Here is a 27918-nt window from a genome sequence, read left to right on the forward strand (position 1 = left end):
GGATTAACGCGCAATAAAACCATTTTTATATACTCTTCAATGGTGTCTAGCATCACGATACGCATACGAAGCTCGTAAGGGCCGTGACACCTTCATACAACAATTAACGTCCGCAGTGCGATGTCATCAATCAGGATTCGCTGTTGATATCTGAGGCTTTATACCCCCAAAGAACGATATAAAATATAGTAGATTAATCATTTTTTGATTTGCTATTCGAATCCGTGTCACCCTACGGTACTATCCCAGTAAAAATATTAGCTACTACTACTATAATTTAAGCTAAAAGTATGTCCATCGCACTGTGATCACGGTTAACCCGTTATTGTACGAATATGTTTCATTAAGTCAATACAAATGGTAGTCAATTTGTATACAAGGTACATATGCGCAATAAAAGACGATCAATGGCTAAAATTAATTAAAGAACAGTAATCGCAGAAAACGGATTGCTATAATTTAGCGCCAAACCTCGGTTTACTAACGGTCCGGATTGCAGATTTAGAACGAGTGCTTTTCAAGTTTTCTAATTAACCATTTCGCAAATTTTACCGCAATGTGAGGGTTCTTTTTATATTTCAATTGAACCTGCAAAATATCGTTTAATTTCCTTTTGAAAATACGTCTATAACTGTGGGAGAAAACGATTATCAAAAAAATAAAATAATTGGTAATGACTTTATCATATACACGTATTTAATATAATATATAAATCATAAGAATTTATGATATTATATATCCGTAAGTCTTGGTTGGATTTCAGAGAACTTTTTATTGCTCATTTAGGGTATATACTGTTTATGCGTAGTTACCTAGCTAATCGTCTGTCGGTTTTTCTATCGGTTACTGAAAATAATTTTTATTTTTATTTTCTCAAAACATGACTTTTGCAGTACGTAAATTTGATTATCTGTCAATCAAAAATACAAACTGTCTGAATGGATAGGTTTTGTCTTTCAGTGATTCGAAAAGCAAATTATTAAAATTCTATCGTAGATTCTAGACACATTTACATAGACGAATTATAAATTTATGTAGGTCATTCTTTAATTTTAATTGCTTTAGTGTCAATTTGGATGTACTCCGCTATCTAGAGTGTAGCTTGCCCTAAAAATGGTATTAATAATTGCATTTTTATTGTTTCTCCACACTAATCGCAAATCACAGAAAGCGTTCTAGTGCATTTTTTAACCAAAGGTAAATTTTAGAAATAAACTAAATTAATTATTGGAATTATATCCAAATTATTATAAATCATATTATATAGAAATGTATTAATAAATACGTAATTAATAACCTTACGATGTATATATGTCTTGTTATACTACAAAGACTGAATAATTGCCAGTCGATACATTCTTAGTAGCTAAATTTTAAATTTAATATTTACGACGCCTCTTCAATATACACATCTTCTGCAAAGCTCAGGCGTCGAAAGCAGGTGTGTAATTCCAAGAAAGTACCGACAGTAAGAAGCAAGTGATACCCCTCGACAGTAACACAACAAAAACGGTAGGTGTATGAATAAAATTACACGTTTCGATTGTATTCAAAGCGAATTCATAAGCGACAATTGCGATTCGAGACGAAATTACGTGTTTTTTCTTCTTTTACTTCTTCAAAACTTCTGCGTACAATAACACCACAAAAACCCACTGCAAAAAAGCAAAGGTACACGCGCATACACACCAGTGTGTGCATATGTATCTACTTCGCGATGGAAAACCGGAATGTGAGTTCGTAGGCTCGGCTAACGCTGCAGTAATCAACTAATGGAATCAAATTAACGTTATCCTGCACCATCGTCGAGAAGGATCCTAATTAAAAATTGTACAAGTGGAGTGAAATTAGATCAAGCTGTTATAAGCTTCTTGTCAAACAAAACAGGAATAATCCACGGTCGGGTTCTAAAAATAAATTTAATCAATCTATTCGAAGATCCGAGTTTCAGCACCTACTTTAAAAGTTTTTTTGAAAATCGTCTAAAGATCTCCGTGAATCAGTTAACAAGAATACACTTCCAGATAAGTGGCGTAGTCTATGAATACGCTATTTTCAAGAATTAGAGCCACAGGTATTATAAAAAATATATTTGGTTTATACAACTTATATTTTGTCGATATCTAAAATGGATAATAAAACAAAACCTAAACTTGCAATAATCACCATAAGTATTATACTGGGAGGGCATTTGCCTCTTTGAATTTATCCAGAAAACTGCATGTCATTTAATACTACATTTTACACACTATGAATCGTAGTGAAATCGAAATAATAAAAAAACGACCAGACTGGCCAATTTTATGGGTCTATTTTTATAGTGCAAAGCATCAAATTTATAGTGCAATTATTAATACAGGTTGATCCAATTCGAGTTTCCTATGTTGGCAGCACTGTAAATCAGAGAGCTGTCAATAATCACGCATGTTCAAAGTGGCAAATGTTAGTTTGCAACAATACAAATGTTAGTTTGCAACAATACATTTACGAAATGGATCGTTTAACTACTGAGATTGAAAATTATGGTAAATTAAATTAAATGGCAGTGAACAAATTTGAAGAAACTGAAAGCGTTGGAGATAGGGTAAAGTCCGTGCATCATCGTGGCGCTCGTTCAGCCGAGATTATTGCTGCTGTAAATAAAAGTGTGAGCGAAGACACGGTATTGTCGATTCGTCGGTTTTTACAGCTTTTGGGCTTTTCTTATGGCTCCATTTGGCGCATTTTGCATCTGGACTTGCACCTACACCCGTATAAAATTCTGAAGAACTGAAGTCCGGCAACCATGGACAGTGAAGAATTTACTCAGATTGGGTGTAGCAGTAAATTTTTATAAATAAAATCTTCTTCTCTGATGAGGCACATATTCACCTCTGTGTATATGTTAAAAGGCAAAAAAATCTTCATGTGATTCACAAGAGACCACTATGTGCCTAAAAAGTGAGTTGTGCGCATTGTGGTCAGGCGGCGTCATTTGAAATTGAAGATGTGAAAGACACGTGGTTTCAACAAGGCGGCACAGCATAACTTGCCACACATCGGGTGCAAAAGTTCCCAAGTCGCAATATTTCACGTCGCCAAGATCATACGATTTAACGCCGTTGGATTTTTTAAATTGAAACCCGAAACGTCTGGGGACCTAAAAACTAACATTCGAAATGCACGAAAAATTCATCGAAAGGATAGACTGCTGCAAATAGTCGAGAGGCGGCCATTTAATTAATATTATTTTTTATAAGTAATGATAATCCTGGATAATCTTTTATTATACCAAATATTGTAATATGTAAGAATATATATTTTATAATAACAATGAGTCCATCGAGGCTATTTATAATCCAAGTAAAGGTTTATGGTTTTATTCGAATTAAATTTGAAAAACCATTTGCATTAAATAGATTTTCGATTAAATTATATGAGGAAGATTGGAAAAGATTAGACTGAAAATTCGAACGGCAACAACCGGCTCTTTCTCGCGGCGTAGAAAGTAAAAGATCCGCAGTCGTTCCACCACCGCCGCCACCCACGAGGGCTCCGCGGCTGAGAAACCGGATCGGACAACATTCAAATGACGACGTTCAGTCAGGTCGTTGCGCCTGCGGTGTTGCAGAGACACTTTTAAAACAAATATCAAACTCCCCCCTGTTAAATGATTTTTTTTAAAACATGGCCGTCAATAGTTCTCTTTTGTCCAAGACAGTAGATAAAATACATTTTTTTTTCACTTTTGTTTGAATAAAAATAAAATTTGTATTCGTATTGACAAATACAAAGAACGCATGCGATAAAAAAAATGTAAAGATCCGCTGCCGTGGCCGGTCGATGAACGCACGTAAACAAACGTTCAGTAGGTCTAACGCGGAAAAGTGAGAGAGAAGAGCTTTCGTCTGACCTGATCTGGTCCCGGCGAGGGGCGTCCTCGATCTGCTCGATCTCCTCGTTCCCCTCGCCGCCCGTACCAGAGCGCAGCGTTACAGCTGCTCCGGTCGCCGCTCGCACTCGCGCTACGTCGGCCAGTCGATACACAATGCCAGTGTTGCCATGCCGCACGACGCAAATGCAGATACTCTTCGACGGTTTCGCGAACGCATCGAAAATAACTACATTCTGTTGCTTCTTCCAAGACCCAAAACAATAATTCAGAGGCGTATCGAAGAGGGAGTATATGTCGTCGGGCGCCGGATCAGAAAGGCGGCAAAATAAGCGCCCAATACTTTTCAAAAATCAATTTCAACATTAATATTACCAGAATTGTATTTTTACACTACGATATTTTATTTCAATCTTTACAACTTATAACTAGCAAGATTATATACCAAGTATTTCATTCTAAGGATCGTTTACCTGAAATTTCGTAGAAATTTGTCATATTCACTAATAACAAGAGGACGTATTTCGTGCTTTGTTTGGAACCGGCAGAACTGTTGTGATATTTTTACTTGGCTTATCTCAGATATACTTTGAATGATTATTTTATTCAATCACCAGATAGCATTTTAGTAGGTTTAGGAATTTCAACGTCCCCATTATTTTATAAAATATTTGTGCTTTTAAAATGATCAAATATTTATTTACCTAAAATATGTAAGCAACATAATCGATGAGAAGAAAACAAAAAAGATTACTGATGTAAATTCATTTTTACATTTATTCGTATTTAATGCGATAAATGTGCTAACTTATTAGCACAAAGCTAATCGAGTCTAAGTGTCATTACAAAAATTCTAATTGTAATTATTTTTCTACCACTAAACGCGCTAGAAGAAATTATGCATGCCATGAAAAGCGTGATCGATCGTTTTTAACATGATTTTTGAGAATAAAGTTCCTAGACATAAAATTTGGATTCCTACTAGATGTAAAAACTTCTCTCTCCGAAACGGATATTGACAAATGGCGTGAAATTTGCATAATTTTCTTATTGTTTCACAACGCCAATGTCAATTAATTAACGGAGATTAAAGATTGTAAAATTTTACTTGGGACACGAATTGAAAAATTACCAAGAGCTCCAATGGATATTTTGAATATTATTGTTGCATATGGAGATTATTTATTTCCGAATCTACACATTTCTCTCCAAAATCTTCTGATGATTACAGTATCAATGGCCAGCTAGGAGTAGTCTTTCAGCGTATTTTCTACGATAAAATTAAGGAATTTTAGGTTTTATTTCTTATTGTTGTAGGTATAATATTTTTAGTCTTCCTTTTATTTTCGTATAGGTGATTTTTTTCCAATTCCTGACATTCGTAACTATAGTAACATATACTTACCTTCTAATGTATTTTAAGTGATGTAATATACATATGGTTAAAAAGCATTAAAAAATAAAACCACCCTCTCATTACATATGGTAAGTCATAACGATGCTTGGAACTTTGAATGTGATTGTGGAAAAGGATTCAAAAGTAAATGCTCACTTTCAAGACATATTAAAACTTATAGTGATATTTTTCCACATTCAAAGCCATAAACTTTGCTGATATCCAAATAACAGTACATAAATTTATATATTTGTTCGCACGATAAACTTTCAGTGGACTGTGGAGCCGGAGTAACTGTGGAGTCAGAGTTGGAGTAGGTGTCGGAGTCTGTGAAGTCATTGTAAGCGGAGTTGGAGTCGGAGCATTGTAAGCGGAGTTGGAGTCGGAGTCGTAAAAAATCGACCGACTCCAAATCATTTTTAACCCTTTCTACCCCGATCAATGTTGTTTTAATTTGAAGTTAACGAAAGTTTTAGAAGCAATTCTTGTTTTAAGATCTAATTTCCTTTGATTCACGGAGAATCGAATATATTATTAAATAAATCATAGTATGTGAGTAATCAAAAAATAACTACAATTATTTTTTGTTCTTTCTTCTTTATTGTTATTTACATGATAATAAATAAATAAAATATTTAAAAATAGATTATCTAATCGACATTCTTAAATTCGGAGCCGGAGACAGTCCTTGCAAAAAAGCCGGTGTCGGAGTCGGAGTTAGGAAAAATTTTCAACGACTCCACAGCCTTGCTTACAACATCAAAGAGAAGGAAATGTGTCAGAACCACCTAGAGTAACGATAATATCTTACAACTTAATAAAAATATGATAGTTTTTATATTTAAAATAAATAAACCGCTTACAATTAAGATTTAATATCGTTTCGTTTTATCGTTTATTTTTTATTAGATGATATTTTTTTGGTATCGATTGGTATGAAAATGTAAAACGTATAGAAATTTCTAAGCTTTAAAAGGGCCAATCAAAACCTTCAAGTGGGTCACTTGTGGCCATGGCTGGCTTAATGCATACGAATTAAATTATTTTTTTATTCAGACTCTCTTTTTCGTAAAGGCTGATTTACATGATGAAGGCGACTAACAACGTGTAAACGCTTAACGCCAGTCACTGAAGAAGTTAGTGCGCCACTGGCATGCCAGCAGCTGGCAGCGCCAGCAGAACAAATATTTTTGTTTTGCTGGCATGCCAACTCCCCCATCCACCACACTACCGTACTGGCGCAAGGTGAGTAGCGCTTTTTCGCAACAATAATTCTATCACTTGCTGGCACTCTGTAAACGGCAAGGCGCGAGTGGACTGGAATGCCAGTCGTCGCGTGCCAGTGACCCGCCAGTCAATTTTCAGCTAGCATGCCAGCAACTGGCAGCGTGTAAATCAGCCCTTAGCATTTCACAACGATTTTAAAGCGAATGTTTATTAAATGACATTAAAGTACTTGCAAAAATGACTGGGACTAGCTGCAAGTCGAATGATCAGCCTTATACACAAAGTACCAATACCTAAGATTATACCTACCATTTTCGAATTTTGAGACCGAATGGATGTGACTTTGTAGCCAGATAGACGCCGGAAAAAATTATAACAGTTTATTTAATAGGTATACTTTTCTCGGTGTGAGGTGAAACCAGTAATTGATTTTTTTCTCAACTCAATTATTTAAAATAAAGCGATGAAAATATTACGCCAGATAATATTATAATATTTCACTTACTACAGAATCGGTGACTATAAGATCAAAGCTAAATTTAACTATAAATTAAAAATGCCTAAGTACACATTGCTTTGGATGGGTAAATTAATTTATAAGTTAGGTAAATAATTAATCTCAGGCTTAATAATTAATATAAACTTGTGATGTATTTTTATTTTATTTTGGTAACGCTTTTTATACTTATCTCTAATTTATTTTATTTTGTTATTGCTATTGGTCTTATCTTATATTATATCTGTAATTTCCTATTATAAACCAGCAACTTAATTTACTTAATTTTATAGAATGCATTTTTCTGTGTTCCTGTTTTTTGTGAAAAAAAATATGAAATTATGTCAATGTGCACTAAAGATATTCATGCAAGTGCAAAACACAGTTTTGTTGATTTGTGGTATTAGTACAAATTTAGCGTAACTCAGAAAAAATATTACGAAACACCGATTCACAATTATTAATAAATAATAAATAAGAGGTAGAGTAAAATTGTTATATGTAGCAACACAAAAATAATTAAATAATTAGTAGCAAAACGTGTCACATTTTTTAAATTTTAGCTATAGTCGATGTTAATATTTTTTGGGCCAAAAACGCGCATGTTCATTTGAAGTTTACGTCCATGTGACAGATAACCACATTAGGCTATCGAAACTATTTTTGAGGCAATATCAAACTTCGGCGTCAATATGTCTGAAGACGAACGGATGGACACCAGCGGAAGCGAATCGACTGACGAAGAATCCGGAGAAGAGCGTCACGATGCCGGTCTGGAGGCCGGCGTCGCTCCGCAAGTTTATTTGCCCGGTTTGCCTCTAGAGGAGGGAGAGCATTTGGAATGTGACGAATCGGCTTACTTGATGCTGCATCAGGCGCAGACCGGAGCGCCTTGTTTGAGCTTCGACGTGGTACCGCAAATCGCACCTCCCGTCGATTTTCCATATTCTGCATATTTGGTAGCCGGAACTCAAGCTGCGAGAACCCAAACGAACAGGTATTATAAAATACATTAATAATTGTATTGTATAATACCTCTCGAAGAAATCTTTACCCTTTTGTTGATTATAACAACGATATATAGCGATAAATGCTAACAACGATCGTCGTTGGCTCATTGCTGACATCATAATGCTTGTATATGGAAACTTTCTGTGAACCACTTCCATCAATGGTTTAAAACATTTTTTATCTTACACAATAATTAATTAAAATATTTATTCATTATTGTATAAAATAGGCACGGATATATAACTAGGCAAGTTTATGAAATTCAGTTAAGATTTTTTTTTCAATTCAGAAAATTCTACACAAATTATTCTATAGTCCATTTATTTTCCAGTCAGTATACAATAACATAGTTTAACTCATAGTCATAATGTGCTCTTAAGTTTCTGCCCTGTGATTGGTCCTTTGCCATGAGATAAATCGATTCATTGAGAACGACCAATAACAGGGCAGAAATTTAAGAGTAGATTATGATTACACATTAAACAATGTTATTGCGCACAGATTCTTTAAAATAAATCGACTATAGACTTTGTAGTGCATATTACTCGCACGCTCGCGCGATCAAGCAGGAGAGAAATAGATTCCAAATCAAACAAACAAATCTTCCGTTCCATATGTAGGAACATTGTATGACACAGCACACTCGTACAATCGAGTTTTTAAATAAATAAGTATTTTTTTTCAGAAATAATTATAAATATTAGCATTTCTCGCTAGGATTTTGAAAAACACACAGCAGCCAAAGGGTTAAGTAGTAGGACGGCCAATTTTTTCAACTCCCTATGATTATTTTTAAATATTGCCAAAGATTTTTAATAATAAGTATTTATTAAATTGCTTTCAAAGATAAAACTTTTGTTTATAATATTCCCAATGTCGAAGTAACTGACTCATTATTTATATCATGCCGTTGGATAATCCAAATATAATTTTAGCGTTATCGTAATGAAAATGTCAAACCTATGTCAAACATCAAAAGGGAACGAAGATGAAGAAGAGTCTGAATCTGAAGACGAAGACGAAGATAAAAAACCAGATTTAACTTTTGCATCTACTAAACATCTCGGATCAGTGAATCGTTTACGGGTAAGTTTTGCTCAGGTATACTTAAATGTAATGTATATTTTATATTGAATTTGTAAATTTATAGGTTACACAATGTAAAAATTCAACTTTAGCCGCCACCTGGTCTGAATTGGGTCACGTAAACATTTGGAATATAACTGCACAACTGCAAGCACTTGATAATCCAGTTCTTTTGGAGCGATTCAACAAAGATAATATAAACGATTCGTTTAAGCCTGTTTATACATTTTCTGGACATCAAATGGAAGGTTTCGCGGTAGATTGGTGTCCGACGCAAGAAGGGGTATGTTTTTAAATTATTTATTTATTATACGAGAGGGAGTCAAATGAAAACCTAAAATATTTTTCTCAGTATGCTTTTGATTAAATTGCTTATTTTTTTATAATATAGTTCCTTGCAACTGGTGATCGCCGAAGAGATATTCATATCTGGCAACCGAATGAAGGTGGAACGTGGAATGTAGATCAGAGACCGCTGGTCGGTCATACGGCTTCTGTTGAAGATATACAATGGTCACCTAACGAGAGGTAATATTTTATTACGTGTATATAATATAAAATCACGAGTATTCAAATAATACAATATATTCTTTATTTTAGAAATGTATTAGCTTCATGTTCTGTGGATAAAACGGTTAAAATATGGGATAAGAGAGCAGCTCCAAACAAGGCTTGTATGTTGACTGCAGAAAATGCTCACACAAGCGATGTTAATGTTATCTCTTGGAATAAAAATGAACCATTCATAGCCAGTGGTGGGTATTTATTATTATATATTAAACTATGTATACGTATTAAATACTACATTAATTATTTATATGATAGGCGGCGATGATGGTTTATTACACGTATGGGATTTACGACAATTTCAATCTGGCACCCCGGTTGTCAGCTTCAAACATCACATAGCTCCCATCACTTCTATAGAATGGCATCCAACCGAAGCGAGTGTACTCGCAAGCGCCGGTGAAGACAATCAAGTCGCGCTATGGGATTTGGCCGTTGAAAAAGATACCGAAGGAATGGAAGAGGATGTTAAAGTATGCGTTAATTAATTATTTTTTAAATTCATTTGCTGTTTCTTGTTACACAATTTTTTTTGCTTTTTTTTCAGGATATCCCACCACAATTATTATTTATACACCAAGGACAGACGGATATAAAAGAACTACATTGGCATCCGCAAATACCTGGAGTGATGATTACAACGGCACATTCAGGATTTAATATCTTCAAAACCATAAGTGTTTGAACTTGTACAATTTTGTATACAATAAAAAACTTAAAACATGAATGATATATGTATACATTTCGCAAGTTTAAAAGATATTTTTATGAGAAACAACAGGATATTGACAACATTCGTATTTTAAAGAGAGTTTAGTGTCATATCTCGTATACAAATCGAATTTTGAGTAATGAGAATTTTTAGACTGTAGACGGATCAATGCTATTTTTGTGTTGTTTATGCGAGATTAAATCATCCAGCTACGGGTAAAATATGATTAGTTGAAATATTGATATTTTATGAATTACTACCTAAATATCGATGTTTTATATTTGCTCGATAAATTATTATTTCCCCCTAATCAAAAACTAGAGTCCATTAAAACGATGACACAGATCTGTCAATTTTTTTAAAAATAACAGCCAAAAAAAAAACGTATGATTTCGGCAACTAAAGGAGTAAAATTATGGATCCATAATAAAATTTATTATAATGCAAACTGAAAAGCTGAAGATATGTGTAGTTTCAGTAAATATATTATCAATTAATACAAATATACATATCAAAATAAACAACTTAAAAATACGATAGTTTTAGAGGTACTGCTTGTATATAAAACTTCTAAAGTAATATGAATGTTTTATCTATAAAAGTAACAATTTAAAAAAATATATTTATCAAAACAGGCGAAAAAAAGATTATCAAAGACTTGTTTAACTTGAATTGCGACCTATATGCCTTCTAGCATCAAAACCAGAGGCTGTGTTAACCGTTGGTGGTCATTTGAAGTTCTTCAGTTGGAAGTGTCACATTGCTTCGGGTTTGAATAGGAATTTTGTTGTTGATTGTGTACGGTACACGTTTAGAAAATATATATATGGAGAAACATTTAATATTAACAATTATACATATAAACAATTAGTAAGTGAATTAAATAACATAGTGATTAATTTTACAATCACATCATGAGGTTTCTTTATTAGGCCAAATATGGTACTATATGCAGTAAATGTAATGATGATAATCTCATATCTTGCATGACATGCATTGAGTGCTATAAAAATATATGGCCATACATTGCACTACCTGCAATATTTTTATTTTTAGGTGAAATGGATTAAAATTATTTTTATTAACACAAATATTTTTTTGATGAGTATTATAGTATATAAGTTTGAAAAGCGAAGATGAGTATTTGTCAGATTCAGATGATACTGAATTTAAAATTTTTCGCAAAATAAAAAGATCTGAACATTCACACCATAATAAAGAAAACATCGGAATCAGAATTAGGATAAGTTCCACTAGAATTCAAGTAATAAAAAGGACAAGGAAAAAAATTCAAATAAAAAAGAAAATAACATAAAATAGATAGAAGGCAATATATGTGAGAAAAGAACTGATAGATACTGCAGAGGTTTATTAAAAAGAATTATATGAATTTAAGACAATTTCATGCCCTAATTTTATATTATTTTATAATAAGTTTATGGGTGGAGTTGAGCTATTATTATTGTATTCAATAAATACAAGTTGGAAGTAAAAAGTGGTACCATAAAATATTTTTTCATATATTCGATTTAGCGTGTTGATGCCCGTTTCGCCTTTTGTATGCATTTGCAAATGCCGTCTTACAGCGTTCAAAATGTCCCCAATTTGACAGCAGTCGGCTCCGATCGTCGTTATGAAGCGATCGAATCACGCCGAGCTCAATAAAGCTTTTACACAAGCACACGTGTTTTTGGATTCAGATCTAAGAACTAACCAGCACGCGTATCCCTACACGCAACAACATGTGTAAATAGTTGGATTTTGTGGAGAAAAACACAGATTACATGCCACTCTTGGATTTTAAACTGCAGGTTGCAGAATGATTAACAAGAAAGGGAGCATTAATTTTTACTCCATCAACTGGATGTCCATAAAACGATGAGAATGAACCTTTAAATATTAATTTGCATCTTTGCATAAGCAAAGATATTAATTGTTTTATTGATTTCCACATTAGTAAGTAATTTATTATGGTGTCATTCTTATTTGTTGTTTTTACATTTCTTTTTTTTATGTTTTCATTTTTTAATTGATTTGTTTTTGGTGCATATAGTGCCACATATGGCTCAATAAATATTATATAGTTAATAATGCATGCAGTTCCATATACGGCTTAATATATTTTTGTCAATAAAATTTAAAATAATAATAAAATATTTTTTTATTATTTTTCTCGACATTTCCTACCATGTTTTAATATAAAATTTTACGTGTACAGATGAGTTAGTTTCATGGTTTTTTATGCTTAAAATAACACTTTTAAAAAGGCACAATATCATTATTCACATGGCAAAGTGATTATGTCAAATTTAATGGTAGATTTTTTTAGTAAACCCTTAAAATATTAAAGTAAAAGGAAAAATCAAGCAAAAAATGACAAAATGCTCTGTTTTTATTAAAATATAAATAACTACTGATTTATATTTTTGAATCTACTAGAGCTATATTTACGAGATGTCTGATTGTCGGTCGTCCATGAGGGCAATTCTGTAATATGTAAAAACGGAACAGTTAAGATTGAAACATTAAAAATTTGAAAGCATTAAATCAAATAAGATTTTTTCTACAAAGATATAGTTACTAGTATTTGATGTACCAGTTCATCGGCATTCATCAATTTATCTGGTTATTGATTTTTTTTATACGTGTTTCCTTTTATTACTTACCTTTTATTTTGTGACAAAAAATATAAATGTACATCTACCATATACATACATACACACACATGCATAAAAAATGCTTAGTATTTTTTAACAACATTATTCTTGATATAGTGAGTGCTGTAATTTTCTTTGGTTAATGTCGATTTAGTCCTGTTTTGTGGCTTTTTGGCCAAAAAGTTGTTTTGCTATAAGCATTTAAATTAAAACATTCATAATATAATCTAGTAGCAGAAAATCTAAATATTAAAATGTCTCTTAAGAAAAAGTAACAATTTAACTTTGAAATATCTCAGATTGTAGCAAAAATCTTGTAGTGTAATTGATTAAATTACCCATGGATGTTCTATTAATCCCATATGATCAACCAACTTCCTCATTATAGATTTGTTCAAAGCCGTTCCAATCATCACTGATTTTCTACAAGCTCTAGATGCAAACATCGATTGTACTCTACTTGGCCGACAGACTTCTTGGGGAGAATCCTAAAACAGTAATTCAAAACTGTTTACTAAATATATATTTAAAATATTTATATAATTAAACATAAATATTGATATACTTTAAGCATGAACAGCAATTCTTCGACATCTTCTTTTCCAAAAATATAATTATTAGATATTGGTATTGTTAAAAGTTTAACTCTCTTAGTCGGTGGTGCGTTTTCGTCTATTTCAAATGTAAAACCGTTCTTTTTGCAAATTTCTAAATTGTCTATAAGGATCCGTTCATTAACGCCAGTCAAATCTAATGTTTGAGGGCTAAAAATTGAATTATTTATTAATAATATAAACATAATACATACATAAAAAAATACATACACAACTAGTTTTTGATTTGATAGAACCGTCGTCTTTTGTAGTGTTTCGAAATTATACTTCTCATCCGTTGCATGTTGATCGATAATGAATAAATCATCTTCGAAATGCGTCACAATAAAACCAAGATTAAACTGACCTATGATTTTCATCTGAACGAACATGTCTTTCGTTATTTCTTTTTTTAGTTCTTCTTCACACTTTTTGTTCAATAATGGTTTGATCTCTTGATGAAACTTTAGTTTCTCTATATTTTTCTTTTTTATTTGCTTATTTTTTATATCTTCTATCATTGAAGATCTAATTAGGTCAATATTGATGTTTAAATTAATAATTTCTCTATCGCTATGATTTGTTTTATTAACATCTTCTACTGTTACAATCTTTTCAGTTTCTACTTTTGGATTTGTATTTATATTACGTTCACATTCTTTCGGTAAGACTGTATTATTATCGTTCACGTTTATAACTTCACTTATATCGACGATTTGAGAAAATGTGACTTTATCTGAAAATCCTAGATATACGGCATCTTTTAAATGATCATCGCTAACGTTTTCTTTACCAATCAATGTTTTATCCGGAGAATCATTGGAATCGACTTCCATTTCGACGGATGAAGTATTTTGTTTAACTTCTACATTGTCAAGAATCATGTCATTTAAAGATTGAGTAGTATTTGCAACTTTAGAGGGCTTAGAAATATTTATGAAACTATCCAATGATGACGCCTTTCTTTTTAATTCGACAGCTTTATCTCCCACCTTAACATTTTTGTTATCATGATCTGATTTGCTAGCAAATTGACCCAAACAAGAAGAAAACACTCTTGTGCTTTCCATAGATACGTTGGAATTGCTTCTCTTCTGTGAAATATTTTCTACGCTGGTATTTTCAAATTTTAACGTTGACGGAATGCGTTCGTAAATTTTATTTAAAGAACCCTTTAAGATATCTAATAGTTGCTTCTCTTTATCTAGGAATATTTTGCGTTTATCCGGAGTGACGTTAACATCCACGGAAGAACGCTTCACTTTAACGTCCAGAACCACAAACGGATATTGATGTGGATTATATTGTTTATAAACTTCGTTTACGACTTTCATTACTTTGAGAGGTTCGCAAGGACGAGAGTTAATGTAAAAGAACTGCTTTTCTGTAGTCGATCTTCCGGAACCGTGAGCACATGAAGATATATATCCGTGAAAATTAAACGGTAATTTAGAATTAATAAATCCGTTTGTTTGAGATTTTTTTATTTGATCTATTTCGTCATTTGATGAATCTTCAGATAGTTCTAGCTCATCGGCAGCATTTAAAGGCTCTTCTGGATTAAGTGTGGTTTCAGTCGTTTGACACTTTAATGCAGAAAAGAAATTTTCTTTAACGTTACCGACATAATTTTCAGGATAAACCGGTTCTAAATTTAAGATAGTTTGTAGTTGTTTGACTCCAAAAACACATGCTATGTTATCTCTGATTGTACCGCCTTGAGTTGCAACAACTACTGTCTTATTTCCTTTATTTGTCTGATTTGTACATGTAAATCTAAAAGAAGATTATTGTCAAATACATAATAATTTGATTTATTTTAGAAATAGTTTCACTTACTTAACTCCTTCACATACAAGACAATATGCGTAAAGAAGCTGTGTCATTTTATTAAATTCTCGTTTTATATTTCTATGGAATTCTTTTTGTCTAACTGGTAAAGTAGTAAATAAATTTGAAAGAGATACAGTAGTTCCTATTTCTCTAGCACATGGTGTCGTTTCTTTAATATGACCCTTATGATCATACATTATTTTAGTACCTATTAATGACAAAATAATTAAAATATTAATATATACATTCATTACATGATAGAATATTAAATTATCCAGTACCATATTCAATTGTGGAGTGCCTCGTAATGATTGTTAAATTTGATAGTGCACACAGTGAGCTCAAAGCTTCTCCACGAAAACCATAAGTAGAAACCCCGAGAAGATCAGAAAATTCTCGCAATTTAGAAGTGTGATACTTTAGAGCTGAAAAAAATGATATAATATTTAACCTATTGACACATAATTTAAAATATGTCATAAATTACATACTTAAGCCTGAAAAATTATCAGATTCGACGCCAGAACCATTATCTAAAACCTCAACTGAATCTTGTCCATAATCTTTCAACCTGATTTCTATAGAAGAGGCTCCAGCATCCAAAGCGTTTTCTACTAATTCTTTTACAGCTATCGCTAAGTTCAAAACGACCTGAAAGTAGCGAAACACATGTTTGTCAATGAATAATAAAGAATGTGCTAAGTTTTCGTAAAGCTGAATTTACCTGTCCAGAACATATTCTATGAACGGTATCTTTAGCAATTGGTTTGATTGATTTTGCTGATTCCTTCGTACAGTCATCTGGAGTCAAAGTTTTATCCAAATCCATACTAACAACGAATAAACATTACGAATTAACCTTAGACGAGCAACTGTCAAACCGCCGCCAAACTAAATGTTGCCAGATAAAAATATTTAAATTTTTTTTAGCAAAATTAAATACATTTACCACTCGATTGCTGTGTTTTATGATGATCAGTGCTTTTTAGAATAATAATTAAATGCTGTTGCCTTAAATACACTTTCACACTTTCTTCTTTTTCAATTTTTCGATAAAATAATTTCAGTTCTATTTGAAGTTTTTTTGCTACAATATTATTGTTTTCTTTAAAACCAATTGCTTCTTTCTTCTGATCTACATTTTATAAATTGATTAAAAAAAGAGATTTGTTTTTTGTAAAACCGGAAAAAATTATTTAAAAAATAGTGTATGAATATTTATTAATATGTATATTAATTTAATAAATTGATTTTTTTCACTTTTTGTCCAGTTTTCGCATGAATGTTCCATTTAAAAAAGTAGTTATATAATACATGTTTTGGCGACGGGTGGCAATTACACAGATTGAGCCACTGCAGTAGTATTTTATTTAAGTATTTATAGAGTTGTTAATACTTACAAAATACGGGGCGCGAGCGTGCGTACCGAACGCGCGGAGGCTTGCCAGTAGAGAAAAATCCGTCACGCCAGTATTACCAGAGTGCCGCCAAGTTTTCGACATAATGAAATATACATATATAAATAGGTCCCAACAATATTAAAATAAATATCTGCACATATTTTATAATAATCATCTTTATATTTTCAAATGTAAAGGAATACAACAGCGATACTTAATATCCATACACATAAATTTAAATAATTTACAAAAATATAAACAAAAAATAAATTAAAATTCTTATCTAATTTTATTGTATAACTAACCCTATATAAATAATACAATTATATCTAACAAAATAACAAAAATAAATGGTCTTAACCTTTTCACAGTAATGATTTCTATACAAGTCACTTCAAATTTCAAAATCACTTGATTTTATTGAGCTATAAAACTCAAAATATTATGTCACTAATATGTGTCTAACGCATATTAGCAATGTTCTACATAGCTTCGGCGGCGAAAGGGTTAAGATTATAAAATCTTAATCATATTAATAAATTATTAATATGATTAAGAATTTAATAAAAAAAAAAATTTTTCTTAATAAAAATTAAATTATTACATTTTAGTGAATATGATTCCATTATAAGGCAGTTTCTTTACTTTGGCTTTGTGTTCCCAATAATTTCGCCACATATTTGAGAACGACATAATAATATCTTTAATATCGAGAGACGAACCTTCAGGCGTTATGTGTATAGCTTCTAACTTTCTATCACAATCAGCTAACAAATTGGTTTGCAAATCCTTCTTATTTAAATATTTGAAAACTTTCGGACATCCCTCGAAATACACGTGCGTTAGATTGGGATGTTGCAAAAATTTCTTCAGAGACAGAAAAGTCAATTCGGTATTATATCGCAAACAGATCGTTCGGAGATTGACGCAATTCGAAGCAGATCTATAAATAATAAAAGTACATTAAAATTACAATAAATTTATAAATAATAATTGATTTATACCTTAAAAGATTGGGGATATCAGAGTCACGTATATTACACCGTGATATATCAATATGAGTCAAACTCAAATATAAACCCATGTCTAATAGAGTAGAAACAAACGATTTGGAAAGATCAATACCTTCCAATTTAATTACACTCAATAATTCAGTATTGATGCATTCAAATATCTGTTTTATAACTTCTTTGGATATTGAATTCATACTCAAGTCAAGATTTTCGATAAACTGAAAATTTAATTCTTCTAAATGTTGAACTGTTGTATAATTTATATTACAAGCTCTCAAATTCAACTGTTTAAATTTAACGTATTTAGTTAATTTTGCTATACAAATCAATCCTAGATCATCCAGTGTATTAAAACTTATATCTAAGTATTGAAAATATTGACAAATAGGATTTTTAGACCGCTCGAACATATTCAAGAGTTCCTGTAATCCTTCATATTTGATTGAGTTGTTTTTCAAGTTCAAGTGAGCGATGTTTCTTAAAGAAGGTAAGCACTGAACGAGACTCTTCATTCCTGCGTTGCCTAAATTATTATTGGACAACATCAGACTCTTCAGATTCGATTGGTGATTCAGAGATCTAAAGACTGGTTTGATCCGGTTAAACGATAAATTGAGATTGGATAAATCTACGATATGGGTGGCTTGACTTGCTTCTAGCTTCATTTTGATGTGATTATCTACGTCTGAAACAGATTTTTGATTAAATATATATTAAGTACGATTTACTTTACTACAAGTGTACTAACCAACATCAAATTGTGAACAGCGCTCGATGTATGCATCGACTAGCGGTGGTAAATTCCAACTGATTATGTTAGCTTGTAATGGGGCAGAACCTATCAGAATATTAAGGGGATCGTCATCAGCTAAAATTGCTCCGTCGTTAGTGAGCAGATGTAAGATAGGTTCAACACCTTCGATGCTGAAATATTTTAAAATTAAAGGTTAATTTAATATCTATCAATAGTTTTTCCTCATATTTTGATAAAATACTTGTTTTAAAAAATATACATAGTACTTATTAATTTTTTAAAAGTTGAGTTTTTGACTAATTTTAGGGTTTATAAGTAGAAAAAGTTTTATGTAAAAAATTGCATTCCTTTATCAAAAGATTATTATATGTATGTATTATTGTATCAATAGGTTATTTTTTAACGGGCAATATGCTGTTTTACGAGAATTTAGAAGAAAAAATATGGTAACTTTTGAATTAAAAGGAATAATAAAAAAGGTTTTGGCTTGTATTGATACTATGTTAAAATTATCATAATAACTTATCAATATGTGGATCGCGTAAAAACAAAGTTGAAACCTAATTATATACATATAAAATGTTTTTTATTTTTATTTAAAATAAATAATACCATCTTAAATTACATTGGTCGGCGAGATATAACAGCCAATGTAGGTTCAATTTAAATTGATTATAAACTTTATGGCTTTGTCTTGCTGAAAAAAATTAAAGTGTCATTTTACGATCATTGTGTGAGTGCACAAAAATACACTTTGATCACAATTCAAGGTAATAAAGACTTATTTTTTTCATCTTGTACGAGCATTCATTCCATACATAGTGACACAATAAGCTTCAGTTTTTGAGGGTAGTTACTACAAGGCTCGTCGTTAAACATCAGAGGTCATAAAAGGGATATTTTACTCGTTTCATGGATTACTATCAGCGAAAGTGATGTGTTTGTACTACCTGACCCGTCGGTTCAGTGTTAATACAAATATAGAATGAACCGTTATAAATTGATTTAAATTTTCTAAATAAAAAATCGCTTACAAAAGATTATTTGGTTTAGTAAAAAAAACTTGATGCAATGAATCGTATCTATTGAAAATATAAAACATAATTTTTAACCAAATATTTCACTATTTTCTGCCTGAAAAATATTTGTTAGATACTAAAACTCAGCTTTAAATGTATTCAATAAGTATAATACTTTAATTTATCATAATATGTTATATGCTTTTATATAACATATTATTTATTATAACATGTCATATAAAAGCGATTCAAAATATTTTTTTATTAACCCTTTGTTGCAAAGTTTTTTAAGATAACTACAAAAAAAATATTATGTAAAATATTATTTACCACGAAGTAAATACCATACAACCCATTAAAAATGTATCTGATTCTTTTTCAATTATCATATCGGATCTAGCAATTCTCGCCAAAGTAGCAAAAGTTGATATATCAGATATCGGCAATCAAAGGATTAAAGTACTTTGTCAAAACAAAAGTAATAAAATAGAATGTGAAAATCTTTTAAAATCTATTATTTGTATTTATATATACTATATAATTACTTGTAATATCTTCTCGATGCCTCTCTTGATAGCCAGTTGATTTTTAACCAGTTAATCCTATCAAGCGATACAGGTATTAAAAATAATTTATCTTGAATCCTAACTCGGAAAGCAGTCGTAGGCCCAACTAACTGCATAGATGTCTGTTTCATAATGCTCACGTTAGAGTAGTCTTGACTAGGTATTGAAATATTGGAGCTTGTGTGTTTGTTAAATTCCATTAAGCTCAATTCGCTGGTGGAATCGGGCTCTTTGTTAGACCGATTACTCATATTTGAATTACCATCAGTATCGCTTTCAAAATCGTACGATGGTGATAGAGGTCTAGGTCTATCGGTCTTTTTCCTACTAAAACCTGCTTTCGTCAGTGAACTCTGATGCTTCCACTTTCTAGATAGCTTTGGTGTATCAAAGTTTTTTCTAAGGGGTAATTTGCTCCGTAATGATGAGTTAGAAGGTGGAATATTCTCTTGAAAACTGTTAAAATCATGGAGTGCCGATCTAGAGCTTCTTTGATAGTTTAACTCGGCGACAGTTTTTGGCGTTATCCTGGTCGACTCGTTAGACTTTCTCTTTGATGGGTTGAATATATCGTTGCTTTGTCGCCGTTTTTTAGTGTGATTTTGTATATCGTTCTCTAGCCAATCGTCGTCTATTTCATTCTCAGTTAATAATGCTGTTCTTTTTGTTTGATTTCTATTTTTAACTTTATCGTTACTAGAATCAGAATGCGCAAACCTTTTATTCCTTAAAGCGCTCATCGCGTATTTGTATTCGTTCACGCCAACTTTCGAGTCATTCTTTTTCGCTTTAGAATCAGAATCGCTAGACTCGCTAGAATTGCTAGAATCGCTAGAATCATCAATTATCTTTCTACTTTTAGATTTGAATTTAGGCGAATGCGATCTTTCAATGTCGCTTTCGGATATGTAGCATATTTCGGAAGCGCTTCGATTTGATTTTGAAAAGTTTGCTTTGACTTTTTGTAGCGATCTGGAAAAAGAAGCATTGCCAATTTTAACAGGAGAGTTTCCTAGCATTTCTAAATTTTTCTGCATTCTTGCACATAAGGTCTCGTAAAAAATATGATCGCTCGGCTCAATTGTAGCATCCTTTCGCCATTTTATCAAAACGTTCAACGGAGTATCACCGTAATCTGATTTAATTGCTGGCGAAGCTCCGTTATTTAAAAGCATGTCTATAATATCTAAATGGCCGTTACTGGCTGCATCATATAAAGGAGTTATACCTTAAAAATAAAGCATATATTGAATAAAACTATAATTTAGTAAAGTATATAATAATAAATATACCATCGCATTGGGTACCGCCTCTATCGTTAATATGAGCACCATTTTTAATGAGAATCTCAAGTACTTTTTTACGGCCATGAATACACGCTTCGTGTATCGGTAGCCATCCAGCATTGTCTCGTACATTGATAGGATGACCTAAAGAGATTAACCGAGTGACTGCTGCTAAACTTCCAGATATACATGCCTAAAATTATTTAATCACGTTTAACACGACTGTTAAAATAATAAGCAATTATGATAAATACATACTTGATGTAATTGAGTCTCTCCTTTAGCATTTTTTTTAATGGCTAAAGTTTTGCCTCTTTTGCGTGTAGTTTTTGTGTTTACGTCGTTACTTTCCTCATTTTCAGAAAAATCTGAAATAAATTCATAATTTTATAATGACGTTAATTTATTTTATGAAGCCAATGAAAATATTGAAACCTGTTAAATCATCTAAGCAGATTTCTTCGCCGATGTTAGGAGTTTCTTCGCACTCTTCCTCTGAAGATTCTTCTATATTTATATTGCGGTATTTCATCAAAGACAATTCTTTTTCCAGTGACGTTGCCTTTTCAAAATATTTTTGTTTTACTAAATATTTAATATGTAACTTAACACACTTTGCCTGGTGCTTTTCATTTTTGTCCTTCTGAGCTTCTATTTTAGCTTTCAAATAGACGGCTTCAACTTCTTCGATGGGTTTTTCAGCTAAATGTAAGGTTTCAGCGAGATTTAATAAAGTGGCAAAAGCTTCTTTTGGGTTATTCTTAACAACGTCGTATTCTAGTTCGATATATTCAATTGCTTTAGCATAATCTTTCGTGTCCTTATAAGTCTGATATAAACTGAAACATGTATAGTGATTCTATGTTATTAATAAATGTATAATGGAAGAAATTGCTAGTAGGAAATAATTTGGATTTAGGAAAGGCTAGGTCCACAAAAAGTTACTTTAGAAATGTCCCGAAATTCGTAACCTTATCTACATCTGCTTTATAGATTTTGAGAAAGCATTCGATCGCATAAAACACACTCATCTTAACCCGCCGTTGGTCCCACGGCGGCGTAGCGCTCACCCTATCAGTTTTTTTGATGCCGTTTTTTTGTATGAAACATATTAACTTGCGGGTCACTCTACTTTTCAAGAATTATGTTTTCTTCAATATTGCAGGCTCAAACACGTGTTTACTAATTCGATATACATTTGGTTTTGCGTATTAGTTGTGTTATATCAAGGATCGAGAGAGAATGTTATTTACGCGGGTTAGATTCGTGCTGGAAATTTTATTTTTTGGTAGTTTTTTCTATTATTATTTACTTTTTTGTTGTTATTAATATGTTTTTAATTTATTTTATAAATATATTTTATTTAACTCTTTTGATACATAGTATAAAAAAACTATTTTGAAATTTTTTTCAATCCCTTAGATCAGGGGTTCCCAACCTTTTTGTATCCTAGAGCGCATTTTACATTATCAGGAGGGCGGCGGGCACCACCTGACTCGTCAAAGATTCCTTTTTTGCCACTTACAGGAGCTATAATCGGAAAAAAGTCGGCGAACTCGGCCGATTTCAGTTGTAGCTTCGGTTCGGACAAATTTGAGAGAGTGTAGTAGAAGCTTAACAAATAATTAAAAATAATTAAAATTTTTAATTAGTGTTTGTGAAAAAAATTCTATTGCGGTCGAATAGTGGCGGGCGCACACAAATCGGTCGCCATGGCGCCCGCGGGCACGGGGTTGGGAGCCCCTGCCTTAGATAATATAAACAAATTAAACAAATTTATCGCAAAGTTTGCAAATAAAAATATAGACGTATTTAGGAGAGAAACCTTACACTGCGATAATTCATCACCCAGAACCAAGTGAATAGAATCGTCCAAAATGTAATTTTTGCCCTAGGAAAAAAATCTCAAAATCACCATCAAATGCCACATGTGCTATAACCCAATATGCAAAGAACATTCATCGGAATTATGTCCAGATTGTATAACTAAGTATTCAAGTAATCAAGATCAAAAATAATATATATTTTTTCATGTTATTTTTAAAGTTTTAAACATATATCTAAAAAAATTATATTTTACTTTAAAAATATTTATTATTTTATTTTTCTTCTTTCGTTATGTAAATAAAAGTTTTAAAGAATTTATTTATTTTATATATAAACCACTAAAATAAACGAAAAATAAAAATAAAATAAATATTCGATATTTAAACTTAAAAACATATAGAACTGAGGCGGCTATTCGCTCAGGTGCGACCAACGGCGTATGCAATACTCAGGGCCGGCCCAAGGGGCAGGCAGTACAGGCGATCGCCTGGGGCGCTAGATCTTGGGGGGCGCCGTGATACCAAATAAAGGCGCAATATTCACTTAAAATTATCAAACAATATTGTTAAAGAATATAATCTGATATTTTTTGTATACACTACTGTGTACTCTTTAGATTATTTTACGCGTAAAAAATCGCGACGAAAATAAAACTACAAATTCTTAAATATCCACAATAGCAAAAAAGAGTATGGTGTCAAATATATGTAATATTAAATTACTTTAATTTGAATTATATTTTTGCGCTCATGTAATGAGTTATTAAAGTATTATTAGGGTGGGGGGGGGGGGGCGCAAATTTAGTTTTTGCCTGAGGCGCTAAATAACCTAGGGCCGGCCCTGGCAATACTCGCATGACCAACGGCGGGTTAAAGAAAACCTCAGTCCGAACAGGCTGTATGACAATGTTAAGGTTATTAATCTATATTCTAAGACTGTATTTAAAGAACCACTTCATGGACAAAAAATAATTAAAATCAGCAGTGAGACAATTAAATCTATAATATGGAATATTTGCTGAGACCGTTGATAGCCTTCAGATATCCCTGGATAGTGTAAATTAAGAAAAATATAACGTAATAATCAAGCTCCTTGTGGATCTGGTAATTGAGAGGGTGAAGCATTTAAAAAAATGTGAAACGGCGAAATGGACCCCGGCAAAGAAGAAGGCCTGCATCGAAATTTCTAGAGGCTAGTTTTGAAAATTAAATTTTGGTCTTATAAACAAGCAGTTACATCTTCAGACCAGAATTAAGTATGTGTAGTGCTATTGTATGGTTGCGAGACTTGAACATAACACATGGAAGCATTTGAAATATTGCTTTAAAGGCGTACGTTTCAAGTTTCATTGGTTAGGTCTAATGGCTGGATTCTTTCGATGATAGAACATGATTGCTTCGTACAGTATAGGACCGGATATTCGGAGCTAATAATATGATACTAGAAGAAGATAGATATATATATACAAACTTTACCTCACGTAAATCGGTACAAGTTCTTTACCCGCCTCTCCAGATTTCTCTGCGTGTTCTAACATCTTTAAGTATGATTTTATAGCTTTTTCGTAATTTTTTAACGAGCATGATCCATCACCTAATGTTTCGTATAATCTTTTGAGTTCTTTAAAATCATAGGAATTTGTGGTAATCAACGAGTCTTCAGTATAACATAAAGCAGCAACTATAATTATTAACAATTAGTTATAAGGTATCTAAACAATTTCTAAAAACATATATTTACAAAAGCGGATACTTATTTTCAAATTTCTTTCAATTTCACATCTTTCTGGTTCAGTAGCACTGTTTAATTTCCAAGCTTTCGTTAATACCATTTTAGCACTTTGGAAATCCGATATTTTACAAAGTATATCAGCTTTTAAGACCAATATTTCACTCTGCTTCGTATTCTATATAAGTTTTAATTATGAATATACACAGTGAAGATGCAAAAATTAAATTTATAATATTTAAAATACCTTATTTTCTAATCTAGATGCTACTTCATACGCATAATTAAAACAGTTAATAGCTTTTGCATAATAACTTTGCTTTGTGGAGTAAAATAATCCTTCAGTAATATAGCACTGACTGAGCAAATCGTGAAGATCTTCTCTTTTACAAATACTTATAGCTTGTTGGAAATATTGATTTGCTCTTTCGAAATAATCTAAGTGTTCCGAGACTACGCCGATATTTAATAACAGCCGCGCCCTCATATCCATAAACTCGTGATTGTTGATTTTTCCTTTCAAGCTACATAAATAATGTCATTAATAAATCATACATAATAAAAACAAATTTAAAAATCAGCTTACCATTCACATAGTTCTAAACTTTTTGTAAACGCTTTGAGCGCAGCTTTTAAAGATTTTTTTGATAATTTTAGATCATCAAAACTTTGCCCTTGTAATAAATGAGCTCTTCCTAGCGTAGCATATGCCCTCTGTTCTTCTATTCTATTCCCAAGTTTATGAGCAATGGCTGAAAAATATTTTTTTTAATATCGTACAAATAAAACATTACTCATTATAAAATATAGCTTCTTACACAAATAAATATTTTCGTACTCGAGAGCTTTTTCAAAATCCGACAAAAACATGTACATTTCTCCGATCATTCTGTTTGATTGTGCATTTTCTAATTTCATATTCAGTTCGCAGTAAATCAATGCGCTCTCTTCGTATTGTTTTAAGGCGTCTTCATATCTCACATTTCTATTATAAAATTCTCCTAGTTCTAAACACGCTTCAGCTAGATACTTTTTGTTGCTTCCGTTTAACGCCTTCCACTTTTTCTTTAAAAACTCTGATTTAATAACAGAAAATAATAACCCTTTACATTTGCTACATGTTTAACAATCATTATAATACACAAATGTTTACTTCGTTCCTCCATTCCGATGTATAACTCAGATCAACAACGTTTTCATTGGCGCTCAAACTGACAGTTCTTCTTGGCCGTAGCTTCAATTTTATTTGCCATGTACAAAAATATATCAGCCGTTATATTATTAAACTTGCACTTACTGCGTCAAAAAAATTTGCCAAAAAAATGTAATATGTACACATTCAAAAATAAATGATTTCAAATCAAAATATTCTTAAGTATCGCTTTAATTATTTATAGTTGAGGACATGTAATAATAATTAAAATGTAATTGCTAAAAAAAAAATAATCATCGGCTGAACGGCACAAATAGCCGAGTATACAGCTTTAAATTACAGATTTGCACACACACCACATCCAGTCGGTGAGTTATTTTCCCTTTCGCTCTCTCGCGTGTTAAGTGACGAGAGTGAGTGAGAGATAAGAGCGTCGTCCTGCACGCGTGACATATGTCATCGAGGTCAGTGCCGGGGCTAGAAATCATATAGTTATTTTTTTCTGGTTTCAATTTTTTCCAGAAGAGGGTATGAGGCAAAAGATGGCCGGTCAGTGGTCATTTTTTAATATTCTGATTTTATTAAGATTCAAAGTATTTCATTTTTCTGGTAAAATTCAAGGGGAGGAGGGGGTATACCCCCATCTGCTCCTTGTAATGATGTCGTTGTTTATCACTGCGTAAGGAAAAGTTGAAATTATATAATTATACTAGCACCTGATATATGAATAATATTTTCAGTGGAAAGAATATAGTATATATCTACTGATGAAAATGTATTACGATATAATTTCACTGAAATGACATATTTTAAAAAATATTTTCAGAATAGAATTGATGTTTTTTAATTTTCTTAGAAGAATAAGCAAACAATTTAAGGTCATTTTAGGGAACGTGGAGGGGGGTGGGGGGGGGGTGCAAAAGTTGGACAGTCAGTAGTTGTTTTTAAATATTTCGATTTTATTAGGATTTATAGTATTTCAATAAATGACATGTATTTTTCTTACTTAATTTAAGGGGGGGGGAATTTCCCCATCTGCTCCCCCTTCTAAATGACCAAATTATTATCCAAATATTCAACAAAATCTTGTGTCTGTGATGTAATCGTTCATTGCAAACTTGACATCACTATTATTCTTCCTTCATCATATGTTTTTCAGCAATATTTTGAAAATATTATCAAAACCTGAAAATCACGGCAAAATAAACAGTAAAACAAACGCAATAATTAATATTTAGTTATAGCCGAGAAATAATAATTCACTTTAGTATTCCTGAACACAAACGTTACCCGCAATATTGAAGTACACATACGACGGAGTCCTTTCTTTCTTGCTGCTCAAGGAGTGGGAGTGCGACCGTTTGCACTATGCATCCCAGAATCAATTCATTTATCCCAAATTTTCGACAAAATATCTCTGCTGCGCTGATGAGGGCTTATTATTATTTTATTCAACGCGCAATATTAGCACGGAGGAATACTTAAATCCCAACTTAGTATTTATTGTATGTATGTAGATATATAAATTATTTACAGCAATATGTACTAGTTACACATCACAGAGAAGGTAAGGTTAAACATAATAAAATAATAAGCTGTTTTTGCAAGTTTTTTTTTAATATTTAAAAAAAGATGTTTCTTATTTAAGAATCATTCCTAAGGGTTGTTTTATATTTTATTCAGTGTGTAATTTAAAAAAAAATATATTCTAATGTAAAGAATA

The 27918-nt window shown here is 31.9% G+C and overlaps 4 protein-coding genes across 5 annotated transcripts in view; 1 reads left to right on the plus strand and 3 right to left on the minus strand.

Annotated features, from left to right (window-relative positions):
* Window positions 1–4035, minus strand: part of Src64B (Tyrosine-protein kinase Src64B) — a 54557-nt gene extending 50522 nt beyond the window's left edge. The window contains exon 1 of one of the 2 annotated variants that reach the window (XM_088192572.1): window positions 3893–4035. The gene's annotated coding sequence lies outside the window, so the exon portion shown is untranslated. The remainder of the gene's footprint in view (window positions 1–3892) is intronic. The other variant, XM_088192582.1, reaches the window with a different exon arrangement.
* A 3557-nt stretch (window positions 4036–7592) lies between these two features.
* On the plus strand, window positions 7593–10381 carry l(2)09851 (WD repeat-containing protein 1 l(2)09851). The gene is made up of 7 exons (XM_088192630.1): window positions 7593–7987; window positions 8937–9087; window positions 9152–9370; window positions 9479–9615; window positions 9688–9842; window positions 9913–10127; window positions 10202–10381. The coding sequence occupies exons 1-7, from the start codon at window positions 7683–7685 to the stop codon at window positions 10337–10339; spliced, it is 1320 nt and encodes a 439-aa protein (XP_088048756.1). The 5' UTR covers window positions 7593–7682; the 3' UTR covers window positions 10340–10381.
* A 2347-nt stretch (window positions 10382–12728) lies between these two features.
* Pms2 (mismatch repair endonuclease PMS2) lies at window positions 12729–16361 on the minus strand. Its single transcript, XM_088192462.1, has 8 exons — window positions 16174–16361; window positions 15941–16100; window positions 15731–15874; window positions 15456–15657; window positions 13848–15392; window positions 13589–13787; window positions 13362–13511; window positions 12729–12853 (listed from the first exon to the last, which is right to left on the minus strand). Exons 1-8 carry the CDS (start codon window positions 16276–16278, stop codon window positions 12785–12787), a joined length of 2574 nt encoding a protein of 857 aa, XP_088048588.1. The 5' UTR covers window positions 16279–16361; the 3' UTR covers window positions 12729–12784.
* Window positions 16362–17319: 958 nt separating this feature from the next.
* On the minus strand, window positions 17320–26293 carry LOC148238830 (tonsoku-like protein). The gene is made up of 13 exons (XM_088192376.1): window positions 26196–26293; window positions 25861–26118; window positions 25629–25794; window positions 25290–25566; window positions 25067–25220; window positions 24790–24994; window positions 21923–22326; window positions 21746–21855; window positions 21494–21680; window positions 20181–21429; window positions 18611–18786; window positions 17854–18547; window positions 17320–17792 (listed from the first exon to the last, which is right to left on the minus strand). The coding sequence occupies exons 1-13, from the start codon at window positions 26206–26208 to the stop codon at window positions 17450–17452; spliced, it is 4236 nt and encodes a 1411-aa protein (XP_088048502.1). The 5' UTR covers window positions 26209–26293; the 3' UTR covers window positions 17320–17449.
* Window positions 26294–27918: the final 1625 nt, after the last annotated feature.

Source organism: Plectrocnemia conspersa, unplaced genomic scaffold (assembly GCF_051122295.1).
Source record: "Plectrocnemia conspersa isolate PC_06_02 unplaced genomic scaffold, ASM5112229v1 ptg000001l, whole genome shotgun sequence".
NCBI classification, from domain to species: Eukaryota; Metazoa; Arthropoda; class Insecta; order Trichoptera; family Polycentropodidae; genus Plectrocnemia; species Plectrocnemia conspersa.